The sequence below is a fragment of the Rhipicephalus microplus genome, chromosome 1, assembly GCF_043290135.1.
Source record: "Rhipicephalus microplus isolate Deutch F79 chromosome 1, USDA_Rmic, whole genome shotgun sequence".
NCBI lineage: Eukaryota > Metazoa > Arthropoda > Arachnida > Ixodida > Ixodidae > Rhipicephalus > Rhipicephalus microplus.
The window spans coordinates 166,020,999-166,035,754 of NC_134700.1; the positions used below are offsets into that span (position 1 = coordinate 166,020,999).

A 14,756-nucleotide genomic window follows, 5' to 3' on the forward strand; every position below is an offset into this window, starting at 1 on the left:
GAAGAATAAAATTTTTGCTGTAAGTCAGCGCTCTGTATGTGTTCTTGTTTGTCTGGTTTTGCGTTTTTCGCGCTATTTCCTTCCAATATGTCGTACCAACACGCCCAAGCAACCACTTGAGCTGCATTTGTTCATAGACTGCTCGAATGTACGCCATGTTCTAGACGGCACTGCACTGAGCGCCAATAAAGGCTCCAGAGAGGTTTTCTCAAAAACACATAACACTTTCACAGATTGAAGGTCTTCGCAAGAAGACGACAACATCGGCATCTTCATGGAAGAGCGAGGAAGGTGGCTTGCTTGCTAACGAATGTAGCTCGCTTCTATGTATGGAACTGCGGTGGCGGAGAATCGGAAAAGAAGGGTGGGGAAATAACCTTTTTGTTACGCGAAAACATAGTGTTCATTGGAGACAGCCGAGGAGTCAACACGACCGTTCTATTTTATGTAAAGCTGCCCACCATAGTGTATTCTTCCCATAAGTAGCTACACCGTATTTCTTTATTGCATTGCATAATAAATTACGTTTGTAAGAGACTTGTTACTTTTATACTCAACAGCCCCGGCTCGCATGCAATTTATTTACTCTCAAGCAATAAAAGTCTACAGCATTTTTTTTTCACTTTAATGGGGTAGGATCTTTTCTAGTCGTTCTTTTAAGTGCAAAAATAAAATTGTGAGTTAAGCGCTGCGCACATGGGACAGCGGGCTATGAGTATATTTTATATTGCCCTGCAATTACTTCGCAAAAGTGTTACGGTTGTAATTAACCTAACGTATACAGAGTATACTAGTGAAAGTCGTGACACTGAAAGAAGTTCCAAAACACTGAGTAGAATATATCTTGTGTGAGACAGGTACATTTACAATAAACGAAGAGTGGACCGTATATCGTTTATATTCAAGGCATAACTGAATGAAACGGGTCGAGCCCAAGCCTTTCGGGCCCAGGTCGGGTACGGGCTGTATTTAAAAACACCGGGTGGGAGCATCAAGTTTTCGGAGCGGTAAGGGCCGAGAAAATCGGCCCATGCAGTGCTATAGCGCCCAGTACACGAGCCTCTACCATTTCGCCTACACCAAAATGCCACCGCCATGGCCGCGATCGAACTCTCGACCTTTGGGGTCAGCAGCCGAGCACCTTAATCTTAGATGAAAAAAAAACCGATATCGGAAAGCAGTAGCTGTGGGAGAGGGTACTGAGAGGACTGTTTTCTTTTTCCTTCTCTCCGCTGACGTCCTTTCTTTCTCTCTGTCTCTCGCCGGAGCCGCTGAATGGCTGCGTCAACAACGCGTCCGTCTCGGCAGGGCCCGCTGGCCTTGGCTCCGAATCGCCCGGAGTTGTCCCAAGGGGCGTCAGGGCGACTGTCACGATTGTGAACGGCGCGTGTTCCACCTCGAGTACGTGTTTTGCAGACGCTGCGCGCAGCCCCGCCTACGTGCAAGACGCAAAGCCGCCCAAGGCCCGGGTGACAGCGCTTGAACAAGTTCCGTTAAAGGTTTGTTGCTGTTTCGCTACTCGGTAGTTAATGTGCCGCACGTCGCCAAAACAGTGCGAGGCCTGCTTCGCAGGAAAGGTACAATGCACACCAGCTCACTGTCTTACGGTATATCACCCGTTACGCTACACGTCTTCAAGTATCATAGTTGTAGTTAAGAAAAATTTCCGATAATTTCATGATTTCGCGGCCGGCAATACTTCAGCGTCCACCGCGAGTGCACGGTCGTAAAGCTGCAAGGGAGAACGTCACAGTCTTTAATCCCTGTCTTGCGACCTGTTCCTGCTTCCAGTAATGTTCGAACACTGCTCTCAGCCGTCGTTCGCGCGTTTGTCTTGTTTGGGGCTGATGGAATGATGCTTGCGCGTTATTTGCTGGACAATCCCTGTCCACGAAGGCGATGTTGTCGAGAAAGTAGGGCGTTCCGATTACTTGCGGCACGTTATAAAGTATCGCTGACAATCGACGCCAACTGGGCTTACTATGCGCTCGAACTGTAGCTGGAATTAGCGCGTCGCTCCTGGGCGGAACTTCTATGCAGCAAGTCTTAATTTTACGCCGAGTAACAGGTGAATGCTTCAGGCGAGTGTGTGCAATAACAATGCTCGACATTCCATTACTAAAAAAGGTGAGCATGCCATTACTGTAACTGTTTAATAGCGGCTAAACGAGGCTGCACAAAGTGGCTAAAGGGTGCACTTACGGCTACGCGTACAAACATTTGTCTAAAAGTAATGCGACTTACGTGCAACTTGCAGTTTCCACCTGCAATTCGCCTTATGCGAACTCACGCGCGTGTGCGCATTTGTGCGGGCATAGCTGTGTGTACGTGCAACGGAGGCTTATTGAAGGATGATTTGCCCATCATGCCGGTATACTTGGGGCTAAACCTGCTCTCCTGGATGCCCGTCCGCAGTGCTCATATTTCAACCGTACAGATACAAGGTTTCTTTATCGCCGCATGCGGTCTGTCAGTGTTGAACTTGCGATAAGAAAAAATGTGAGGAGCGAAAAGGATCATGCGTGTGTTTGTCGTAACACTGACCGGTTGCGGTATCTTTGCCTCGTGTTGTTAGAGGTATCCTGCTGCCGGCGTCATTTCTTTCTACGAGAAAACAGCGACGAGACCTCGAGGTATCTAGCGTGTGCCTATAGCGTGCTGAAAGAAAAAAATACACGCTGTGGCGCGTGGAGCATGTAATCGCAGGTGGGAAAACGTCTACAAGGAAGTCCGCGCACTGGCCGTGTGTGTATATACTGCGAGGCAAATTGATGTTGCTGGCATGAAAGGACACGGCGTTGCTCGGAAGAAAATTGCGCCCAGATTGCACGTGGCGAGCATTGAAACCGGTCTCCTGTCTGATGAGCTTCAGTCGGGTAAATCAGCTTCACACACGCATGTGCACGAGGCTGGTGCATCGCCCGCAACGTTATAGTAAATAAATTATCAGTTTCTGTGTTAAGTGTGCGGATCTTAATTTGCTGATGTGTTTTTCTGGTGCAGTGAGAATACTTTTACCTACCGTATATATGCACAATAGACTTGTTCAAAAGAATCTGAAGGGACCAGAAAGACATTTTCCAATGAACAGTTCGTTAACTGAGAGTATATAATACTGTGTGTGTGTGTGTGTGTGTGTGTGTGTGTGTGTGTGTGTGTGTGTGTGTGTGTGTGTGCGCGCAGGAGGTACGTAGTGTATTCTACATTGTGAGGCCCAGCTCTGTTTCTTCTGATTGCGTTTTTCATTTTGTTTCTCTTTTTACATGTACTTATATACCTTCATTACCAATGAGGGACTTCATTGCTTCAGTGGTTTTTATCAATGAGTCGCGGTTAGCGAAAGTCAGCGCTTTCGCGTTTCGATTCCTTAGAGAGGTGGCTGGGATCGGACGCGCGGCCTCAGCCGTACGCAGGTACATACACATACCAATGGGGCGAAATATGCCGAGTAGCCGATCCCTCGCACTTGAAGGAAACTGATTATGGCGAACGCTGTAACTTTGGTGCTAGTGTGTGAAGCGCACACGTTTTTTTTTTTTTTTTTTCTTGGACGAGCGAAGTATTTTGTCGTAGCTCCGTTCATTGCCTGACAACCAGCAGCAATGGTGCCTATTATTGTGACTCAGAAAACGTTACATATTTAGCTAACACAATCGCAATGATTACGTGCATAATGTGGCAGTGCATGCAATGCTATATATTGTTCTAACAGTGAAACAGTTCTTAATTGAGGCTTTGATGTCCAGTATCTGCGGTAACGCTTGCGGGTATCATAAAAAAAGGGCATCCGCCACAGACATTGGGTAAATACTCGCAACTGATTCACTAAATACGAAGGCAACAGTTGCCCCAACGAACCGGGTATATGCCACAGAAATAAGGGTGGTCTATGAGGAAAAACTATCATCGTCATAAGCGCGTATGTGCCACAGAAACTGGATAAATCCCACTGCACACAACTTCCACTAAAAACGAACAGGGAAGCAGCCCAACAAATGCGAGTTTTCATGGTCACACCACCGGGCCCGTAGAACCCTCCACCTTCCGCACCTTCGCGTGAAAGGGGTGTTTTATCGAGAATAAATGAAGAAAATACGGGTTGTTCAAGGCAAGGCCTTCGACAAGTGCCCCCTCCCCGAAAAAAAAATGTTTAAGCTACAGGCCTGCACACGATTGTCATGTGATACCTTTACTAGTTCCTCAAAACTAAACAAACAGTGCTTGATACAGAGCAGTGCGGGATAAAGCATATCTGAAAGACTTGCAAAGTCTGCGTAGGCCTGACGAAGAAAGTGATATACCAAGTTCGCTGTTTCATCGGTGTAGGTGATGCAGAGCTGGTTGAATTTTTTTTCTGGAGGTGCTTTCTTTATCTCTTCTTAATCGATTGATTGGCGTTCAGCGGCAGAATCTACATAGTGTGCCATCTGCGTAACACACACATTTTGTGCCCCTCTTCGTCGACGTTTATGCGCAGTGTTGTGTGGGCTGGCGCTTAAAGGGACTCCAAAGGAAACTAGTAAGTCGACTTTGATTGTTAAAATAGTGATCCAGAAACGTCTTAGTGTTACTTTTGTACCAGGGAAGGGCTTATCTTGAAATCAAATCACGTTTTAGTGGCCCACATTGTATTAGCGCATTTCAAATTAGATAGATAGATATATGGGGTTTAACGTCCCAAAACCACTATATGATTATGAGAGACGCCGTAGTGGAGGGCTCCGGAAATTTAGACCACCTGGGGTTCTTTAACGTGCACCCAAATCTGAGCACACGGGCCTACAACATTTCCGCCTCCATCGGAAATGCAGCCGCCGCAGCCGGGATTCGAACCCGCGCCCTGCGGGTCAGCAGCCGAGTACAGCGCATTTCAAATTACCCGCCTCAAGAGGTAGACCGACTAATTTTACTATTGCCGTGCACAACGTTGCCTGACTGTACTTTGTTGTTCTTTATTTAGTGCAGCTAGATCGATTATTAGTGAATAATTGTAGGCGGCTCGTCTGACGTCATCGGTATCATTTTAAGAATGTACTACTGCAACGCATGTATTCTTGTGCCTTTACTTTAAATTCTCTGTAAGTAGGGCACTGCCATTGATTATATTGTCGTTTTAGATGTTGTCATACATTGAGCTTTCACTCTGACGTAAACTGTTATTTGACTTTAGTGTCCCCTCAGGAGTTTGACCTTCATAATTTCTACGTATCATCATTTCTACACTTTTCCCATTTGTATATATTGTTGACGATGAATATGTCATCAGCTGCTGCAGGGCTTGATGCTTCACACCGTTGTTCAAGTTCGGCTAGAATTTAAAGCGGTTCGTTATGAGTGGTACGGGTTATTACACAATGGCTGTTTCATTTCATGCTGTTCTGTAGCGAGCAATCAACGCTGAAGCTAAAAACATGCCAGTCTCAATCCTAATCCTCGCAACGTACACGTGCCTTGCGTTCAACCGGTCGTTAGCTTTGCGTATTCGTATGTGTTCGCTGTTGTGAAAGCGAAGCTGAATTAACTAACCCCAAATTCCTGCGCTGCTCGCCAGCGAGGTTGCAGAAACGTTCTTTGCTTGTACAGGTTCTTGTCTGAAGCTGTAGGCTTGCTGCCAAGTCCAACTCTGCGGGTTGAGATGTCGAAAACTGAGTAACAAAACTGGCGAAAAGAAAAACAGCTTCGTGTAAGAAGTGTACTTGCGTCAAAAAGGGGTTGTTAGCAGTGTTTGTACGTCACACGACAGCACCGCTGACGTACGTGGGCGCTCCGGTGTGTGTGGCAAGCGTGCTTGACAGCGCAACTGAAGGCACGAGAGATCATACGGGTGCACGTAACCTTGTGGTGTGATCTAGCAGAGTACATATGTAATTGAGTGCAAGTTTCACTGCAGTTTTTGTGCGGTAACATACGCACTGAATGCCTAAATAATACTTCGAACTGTACAAAAGTGAGTCTTCCGTCACTGTCCTGTCTTACGCGCTGTTTTTCACTTCGTTAATATGTTTCGAGCGACATGATGGCTCCTCCCTTTGAAACCGCTCGCAGGATTTCAGTGTCAAAAGCGAAACCCAACTTTTTTTTTTTGTACAAAAAGGACTCCTCGGCAGCGGATTGTCTCTCATCATAATCAACTGCTTGTTTTAGTGATCTCTGCTTCGGAAGAACTGCATGAAAGTGAGTCGCAGGACGTCGAGTCACTACTGCAATAGTGTTTATTATCGTTATAACAGGGTTTATAAATATGATTTTTATGAGGAACGTTTGCGAATTACACGCAGAGTGAAAAAGCAGCAAAACATTTTGTTCTTTGTGTCTGAAGATTGAAGCAATACGCTTGCTTTTGTTTGTTTGTTTTTCATTACCACGCAGAAACCTCTATATTTTCGCAATTTGAATTGAATCTTGATGTACTATTCAGAGGCCACTGATGCAGTGCTGGTCATGAAAGGGCTGCGAACAGGAGTGTAACGTCCCTTACTTATTCGAGCAGGATATAAGTTTTCTCCGTTTGCACGACCGAACAAATATTGTGCTTGGCATCTTTCTTGGCAAATTTCCGTGTGTAGCTACTGGTTTGCATTTTACTGCGCTACAGCATTGGGTACTGTACATGCGCTGCTGGCCCAGCCACAACGCACGTGCCGGGACCCCTGCATGCCACACCTAAGTGGAGGATAAAAGAGCGTCGCCCATTCCTTCATTTGCCTCCCGCGTGGGTGCATCAGGTGCAGATGCGTGGTGGGTATAACCGCATGTACAGGCCTTCGTCGCCATCAGAAGGTCTCGAAATTCGCTCACAGCGAGTCTAACTGAAGGCAGTGGTGAAGCCTTGTTTGCTCAAAAAGTTCAGAAATGGGAAACTCAGTAGTACCATACAACTTACCGTACAAGTGCGGATAGGCCCCCGCCCAGATGACCGAAGCGCGGCAACTGATCGCCTCCACAAGAAAAGAAATAGTTCCGCTCATGCTATTATAATGGCGTTCTCCTGGCTGTCCGGCTCGTGATGTCAGTACGTAGTGCGCGCCCATTGGTTGCAGGCCTGTTTGCATCCGCCTATGAAAATGAAATGTCGTGAACTTCTAAATTCATGTCCGACTCCAAGGAAATCATCGACCTCCCGATTTGGCGGTAGAACTTCCTATAGCTGGAATACAAAGGTGCTTTATTCTCCTGGTAGAAGGCATTTATAACGGATCGTGCGTTTGACATTATAGGCATCGGTCAGTGTAACCGAGGTATTCAGCCCCAATTCGTGAACGTGACATCTCCCTCCTTATTTCGTTTTTGCCCTTTCGGTAGTTACTGAGAGCCAACTTCTTTTCCATTGCTGCCATCCAATAAATCCTCTCCGCCTCTCTGTTTTCTTCGCTTATTACTTTTTGTTGCCATATCGCCCCCACTGCAAACCACATATTTACAGGTGAGTCTTCTATAGTTCTTTTCCTCCACCGTCCACGCTCTTCCTATACAGATACCTGAACACCTTCCCTGCCCATCTACTCTCCTTCATTTTCGCTGACCCGCAGGGCGCGGGTTCGAATCCCGGCTGCGGTGGCTGCATTTCCGATGGAGGCGGAAATGTTGTAGGCCCGTGTGCTCAGATTTGGGTGCACGTTAAAAAAACCCAGGTGGTCTAAATTTCCGGAGCCCTCCACTACGGCGTCTCTCATAATCATATAGTGGTTTTGGGACGTTAAAGCCCACATATCAATCAAATCTCCTTCATTTTCCTAAGACTCTTTTCAAATATCGTTTTGCGCTGAGCTTCCCTTACTTCAGAGCCTGTCCGTCCCATATGCCCATTTACAGCATCATTCGTCGTCTTCCCGTGAGCGCCCAACGCGAAGCGAGCAGCAAACCCACCGCCGGCAGTACCACTAAGTGCCTCTTTGAACGCGTGAGAAAGAACAAAAAAAAACAAAAGTCAGTATCTGGCACAACCCAAGGCTGCCTCAAGGGTGTAAAACACTATTTCAACCTACACATGTCTGTTTTCAAGCAAAATAAGCCTACCCGCGATGATTTCTGGTCCTACGAGTAGACGGACCATAAACATCGCTGTTAAGTGATGCTAACGGTCTTTTTTTTTTTTGTCGACATTCAACATCAATTAAAATTATCATTCCCTTTTTATGGGGCAAAAGCATGCTCGTTGCCGCCGGTGTGATGAACGGTCTTCTCAGTATGTGCCACAACGAAGAAATTCCGAGTGGTAGACAGTTCCTTTGTTTAAACGCCAGCTTGAAGGACATTAAATATCGTTGAAAATTGAAGAGGAGGCCTGGAAACGTCCGTATTGTTGCGGTCGTAAATCACGCGAGCTGGAAAATCAATCGTGGAGGAGAAAAGAAACTTCTCAAGTGTGATTCGGGACAGTCAAAACAAGTCAAGAGTCCGTGCCGGCACAAGGTCCGAGGTAGCCTTGATAACCATGTAGGTATCAGTCAAAGAACAGTTTTAGATGCGGAAGCATCTTATACTCGCGCCTTGTAGTGTGCCGTACGCGCCGTCCGCACCGCTTCTCGAACATTCGACAGCTGACGCGCGCGCATGCGCCGTCGCGCCGTCGCCCACCATCTGTGCCGCGCGCGCTTCTCCTTCGAGAGCATTCGACAGCTGACAGCGCATGCGCCGTCGCGCCGTCGCCATCTGTGCCGCGCGCGCGCTTCTCCTTCGAGAACATTCGACAACTGACAGCGCATGCGCCGTCGCGCTGTATATATACTCAAGGTCGGCGCTCGCTCGCTCAGTTGCCGCTCGTCCGTTGGTTTGTACGGCGCGTCGACGTCCGAAGTCGCCGTGAAATGAATGCCAACGAATCCACGAACACAATGATCGACGTCCCTTCGACCAGCGCCGCCCTTTCGCATACGTGTGTACGTGTTCACTCATTTAACACCCCCTCCTACAACCACGTTAACCAATTTAGCCATCGACCCAAGTAAGTCGCAATTTAACACCCCATTTCACAACCACGTTAACCAATTTAGCCATCGACCCAAGTAAGTCGCACTTTAACACCCCGTTAACCAATTATATGCTCCGCATCCTCCTCAGTGTTCCCCCGAGGGAAGCTGCGGGCAATTTTTTATGCTGATACCGGATACGCATGTCTGACTACCAGGAAAGGCCCTGATATTTTCGCTACTAGATATAAGCAAGAAATCGTTCATCTATAGAGCGCAGGGTAAAGATCTATTATCCCTGATATTAATGTCTCTCACAGATCAATTCTTTTTTCAGATACAAAGTAGATTACGAGACGTGTCCTGTAAACAGGTTACGGTGGCTTTTGTAATCATGGTTGCTCCGTAAGCATCAGGTCACGTACGTATAAAGTGCTTGCCCGATAATGGTCTCTTATCATTGTTTGCGAGGGAAGTCACCCGCTTTTGTCTTTCTCGCGCGTGCACGACGTACATGCGCAGAATATGCGGAAAGCTTTCATGCACGGCACATGACTGTGTTCGCTATTGGTATCTCTATATTTGCAGCCAATAAGGTAAGGTATACATAAAAGAATGCGATGTAGATAACGAATTCCGTTATACATACTTGTCACGTTTATTTCGAGTATGTACTCGTGTATGCACCTGATCGCGTCCCGCAGTGTACTCATATCGAGCTATACCGTATACGCCTTTGCATAGTCAGTGTGCCTTGTATGTTCAAGAACGCTTTCCTTCTTTTTCTTCACTGCAAATGGCACAGGTGTAGGTGACGGAGTCGAAATCCATCCCGCCATGCCGTCATCGTGGAACCCGACAGAAGATGAAGCCGGCAAAAAGGCCCTTGAAGAGGTTCGTATCACTCTCCATAACCTGTCACAGGGCAACGTATACGCAAGCGGAACGATGTTACAATCCGACAGGGGGAAATAGTCTTTGAGAAATTCAACAATATCGGTCAGCTGCCAGACGCTGCATCCTTGCAAGCATACAGTGCTCGCGGATTCAAAGGGATTTGAACCCGCGACCCGCAGGTCGCGGGTTCAAATCCCGGCTGCGGCGGCTGCATTTCCGATGGAGGCGGAAATGTTGTAGGCCCGTGTACTCAGATTTGGGTGCACGTTAAAGAACCCCAGGTGGTCGAAATTTCCGGAGCCCTCCACTACGGCGTCTCTCATAATCATATGGTGGTTTTGGGACGTTAAACCCCACATATCAATCAATCAATCAACGGATTCAAAGGGTATCAACTTGAGCTTGCTCGCACGGCTTCACCAGAGGAAACAGCGTGGGCAAACGTGACAAGAAAGATAGACAGGGCTTTGCGCTGGGAAATCTACGAAGCGTTTGCGATTCATTCAATGGTGTGACCGTGTGTAAGCGCACCGTTCATCGTACTAACCGACAAAGGAGGTTATCTCTGCGATTTAACTTCGCATTATAGACGCAAATGCATAGCGCGTTGCCGTTTGCCTGTCTTTCTGTTATTTCTCTTTCTAATGGGAGCTTCTCTATATATTTGTACCCCTGAAGTAAGCGCTCATGTTGTTAGCCAACGCCAATTCCCGTGTGTCTTTCTGGTCACTTCGGTATTTGCCCCGGAATATGAACTCAGACTACCACCACGGAACAAGATCACCTCGGGCTGAATTGTTGAATGAATGCTATGGAAACGCAGAGGGAGTCTACTTCGTAGACGCTGCGGGCCCCGTGGGAGGAATTTCTACGATAGCAGTCATTGACCAAAGTAAGATAGTTGACGGCCTATCACTAAAATGCTCTGATGCATCTGCTGTAGAGGAAACTGCAGTTGTCCTACCAGTAACGATAGCCTACCGGAACTACATGAGGGGCCGTATTTCACTTCCAGCTCACACCGTTCTATAGCAGGCACGAACACGAGCCACGAAAAAACAGCTCTCCTGGGTGCCAGGCCACCAGGGGGTAGCCGAAAACGAGCTATGTAGCACACAACTTGGCCCGAGCATTCCTTCCCCGGGCTCCGTCTACCGACCCCACATACAACTGCATTCAACCACGAATACTGGCTACAACATCACAGATATACTGCAGCTATATCGCCTACACGAAGACAAACTCTGCCTCATCCCGCTAAGGGACTTACTAAAACCGAGAAGACCTGTCTGGCACAGGCTCCAAACCACGTCGTGACAACTATGGAGACCTGTCTGCACAGGCTCCAAATTCGGTGACAATGGCCAATATATATTGCACGGAATTGTTCTTGCTCTATAGATTGAGAACAATTGAGTGCAATGTGTAAATCTTGTGGCAGCCACACTGACATTTTCGACATGGTTTGGGTGCGCAAGTCTAATTGAGACAACGTACAAACTACGCAGCCCACGTGGGAGGGGTGGGAGGAGGCTTTGACGGGCCCAGCTCTCGAGGACCAGCCGAGAGTCGTGGAGCGGGCGCGAACTGCAGCGCAATCCAATGGAGTCAGGGAATACAGGGACCCGCCCAGTCCTCTCTTGAACTACGTTTTCTGCAATAAATTTGTTATTAATTCATTCGATCATTGTCACCGCTGTTTTTCCTGTGACGTACTCGTCGAATAAAACACGATGCCGTTTGTTTTGTTTTTTTTTTCATTTTTTATAGCGACCGGTGTGGGCTCGTGGTGATCAAATCGTGTCGCTGCAAACCTTGCCGCTAAAGGCAATGTTGGATGGCGCGTAATGTTCGCGTTTCGATAAATTAGAAGTCTGAAACCGATGGTGACGAAGGCACGCCGACAGCTTGTTTGTTGCGTTAAAATTATCGTACACTTCATGTATGGGTGTGGGAAGTATGGGATTGAACCAAAATCGAATACATACCGAATGTGGATTGCTTTTCTGAACATTAAACGACTGTTATTACATTCATATGACATATTTACGCTATTTATACCTTATCCCTATAATATGAAATAAACATCATAAAAATATAAGCAGATGTTCACAGGATTTGTTAAAATAAAGACGAGCATTATGTAGGTATTGAACTCTGTTTCTTCGACGTTGTCTTTTGCGCTATATAAGCTCTCACCATGCAAAAATTGTGTGTAACTTGTCTTGCACTTGAACCATTATGTTTTTACCCAATTGGGTGCAGATGGCGTAAAGATATTTTTAAACTATCTGGGAAATATACGTATTTATCAACAGTGACTATATTCGATTTGAATACGACATCACTGGCGATAGTCGAAGAGTCGCAGACATCCCCATCTTCCTGGCAAGTCATGTCGCTATAGCTTCAAATTAGATACAATTAGAACGTAGATTATGTATATTTTGGTATCGCTAATGTTGAACGATGTTGTCCACAGGCGTAGGCAACAAAAAGGGGCAATCATTTTCTGATACAAGAAGGTGGTTATTAACTTGCTGCATAGCACTAGTCACAGCTGTGCTTCCGCGGTTCTTAAAATTGTGCAGTGTTTAATATGTCTACCAAACCAAGGTTTCTTCTTTTGCTCATATTCGAGAAGTGTGATCTTATCGTTACCCTTACAGGAGACAAGGAGTCATATATTTTCTTGTTTATAAAGTCTAATTGTAACCTGAGCTCTTTCGGTAAGTATATTTTAAACTTGTAAATTATCTGTAGCGTTGCCGTCAATGGCTACTCGTATCTAGCGACAAGACTTAACTAAACGAATTAGCAAGCCGTCAGAAACTCTGCCCCCACATAGCACCAAACATGTGGTCGCATGCATCACAAGTGTTTACTTTAGCATGCGATACTTCAGTGAAACGATGTTCGCAGTCAATCTTTTTCAACATTTATTGTTCTGGTATGAGGCACATACAGCAGAAAAGTGCGTTCACTCTTGACGTTTCTGAACACTACAGACCTCGAATGTGTGGCGATAAGTGACAATTATGTTGATGTGTGGTGCGGTGGTATAGGGACTTGGTGCAACTGCGGCGGCTACATTTCCGATGGAGGCGGAAATGTTGTAGGCCCGTGTGCTCAGATTTGGGTGCACGTTAAAGAACCCCAGGTTGTCTAAATTCCCGGAGCCCTCCACTACGGCATCTCTCATAATCATATGGTGGTTTGGGGACGTTAAACCCCACATATCAATCAAGGGACTTGGTGCAACACTGCATGCGGAATAGTTCCGAGGCCCCCGGCTTATGCAGGCTTTCGTCGCGCTGCTCGCGACCTTCTAAGAGCATGACCGCACTCCGCTTTACAAACGAAGTTCAGTGCAATCAGAAATGAGGAAAGCGGGTGGAGCAATTGCCAGCAAAGCTTGCAAGACAGGGTCCACCAGCAACCTACAACATCCGCAATCCTATATTATGCTAGCGAATGCACTTAGTTCTTTAGCGAATTCTATGATATTGTCCACAGTTCTAGTGATTCAAATGTTTGAAACTAATATACTATGATGTTACCTAACATTATACATTCATGTGTTTGTGCAACAGGCTTGCAAGCCCGGACCGGCGTACAGGAATGCCTATAGGGACTTTGAAGGTCTGTACATCAGCAATACGTTCACGGATCGGAATATGCGCTCCGCGTTATCTTACAAGCCGATGGACGGGGACATGTTCGTCGTCAGCTACCCGAAATGTGGAACGACATGGATGCAGCACATCGTGTATGCCATATACCGAAATGGTGTGGGCCCAGCCAACCTCCAGGAGTTTATGAGCATGTGTCCGTTCTTGGAGCTCCTGGGAGCCGAGGGCGCGCAGTCGATGCCGCGACCGGGAGCCATCAAGACCCACCTGCCATTTCACATGCAGCCTTACTCGGAGAAGGCAAAGTACATCTACATCACCCGCAACCCGTACGACTGCTGCGTGTCCTTCTACTACCACACAAGGAACATGCCGCTGTACCTCTTTGAGGACGGCACGTTCGACCAGTTCTTCGACATGTTCGTCGAAGGCAAGGTCGACTTTGGCGACTACTTCGACCACCTTTTGTCCTGGTACGAGCATCGCGGTGACAGCAACGTGCTTTTCGTCACTTACGAGGACCTCAAGAAGGACACTCGTGGCTGGGTTCTCAAGGTCGCAGACTTTCTGGGCAAAGAGTACGGCGACAAACTGAGGGAGAACCCGGACGTTCTCGAGAAGGTACTCACTTCGATAAGCGTCGACTCCATGAAGAAGATCAACGCGGAGCTGGGTAACTGGACCAAGGATCTGGCCAGCGTTCCTTTGGAGGCACTGCCTGCAGGATTGAGGTCGTTGGTAGAAACCATGGGGAGCATGTTGCAGAAGCCAGTTAAAGGAGACTTCGTGAGGAAAGGCATCGTGGGTGACTGGAAGAACCACTTCTCGCCGGAACAGGTCGCCAGGATGAAAGAGCGGATCACGCTCAAGACCGCAGGCAGTGACGTTATGGACCTGTGGAATGACGCTGGCCTGCCCTAAATATCAACGCCAGACTGCGATCTGATGGACAAACGTTCAACAGTGCCGAGAGACGGATCATTGTGTTTTTCAATACAGCCGTAGCTATGAAATAAGCGTATAGGCTTGCACATTCGTGAGTTCAATATAAAAAGGTTATTCATTCAAGTAGTCGTAGTCGCTTTCAGCTCACAACCATCTATTGTGAGCTAACTACTAAATGACGTTTTCTTGTCCTGCAGAGTGCGTCTCCGCCTATAGTGATCAAACCATTCCTCAGATGTAGATTCCTTAAAATAACTGTAATTGCAGCCGTTTAAGTACAGCCTCTTTGATTGAGGATCGTAAGCATTGTGAATTACATGCTTTCCATAGCAAGATTGAAGAATGTCTATGACTAGTATTCCCTGGCGCTCAG

The 14,756-nt window shown here is 47.0% G+C and overlaps 1 protein-coding gene across 2 annotated transcripts; it reads left to right on the forward strand.

Moving 5' to 3' along the window:
• Positions 1-1,274: 1,274 nt before the first annotated feature.
• LOC142802204 (sulfotransferase 1C2-like) lies at positions 1,275-14,506 on the forward strand. 2 transcript variants are annotated; one of them, XM_075887581.1, is made up of 3 exons: positions 1,275-1,499; positions 9,715-9,803; positions 13,400-14,506. In XM_075887581.1, exons 2-3 carry the CDS (start codon positions 9,747-9,749, stop codon positions 14,357-14,359), a joined length of 1,017 nt encoding a protein of 338 aa, XP_075743696.1. In that variant the 5' UTR covers positions 1,275-1,499; positions 9,715-9,746; the 3' UTR covers positions 14,360-14,506. The 2 variants fall into 2 exon arrangements, with proteins under 2 accessions (XP_075743696.1, XP_075743697.1); XM_075887582.1 differs by lacking the exon at positions 1,275-1,499 and adding an exon at positions 9,487-9,505.
• Positions 14,507-14,756: the final 250 nt, after the last annotated feature.

Excerpts from the sequence above, each read along its gene's own strand:
- LOC142802204 (XM_075887581.1), top strand. The coding sequence starts at position 9,747 with ATGCCGTCATCGTGGAACCCGACAGAAGATGAAGCCGGCAAAAAGGCC. Across the intron at positions 9,804-13,399 it reads GCAAAAAGGCCCTTGAAGAG|GCTTGCAAGCCCGGACCGGC; the intron begins GTTCGTATCACT and ends TTTGTGCAACAG.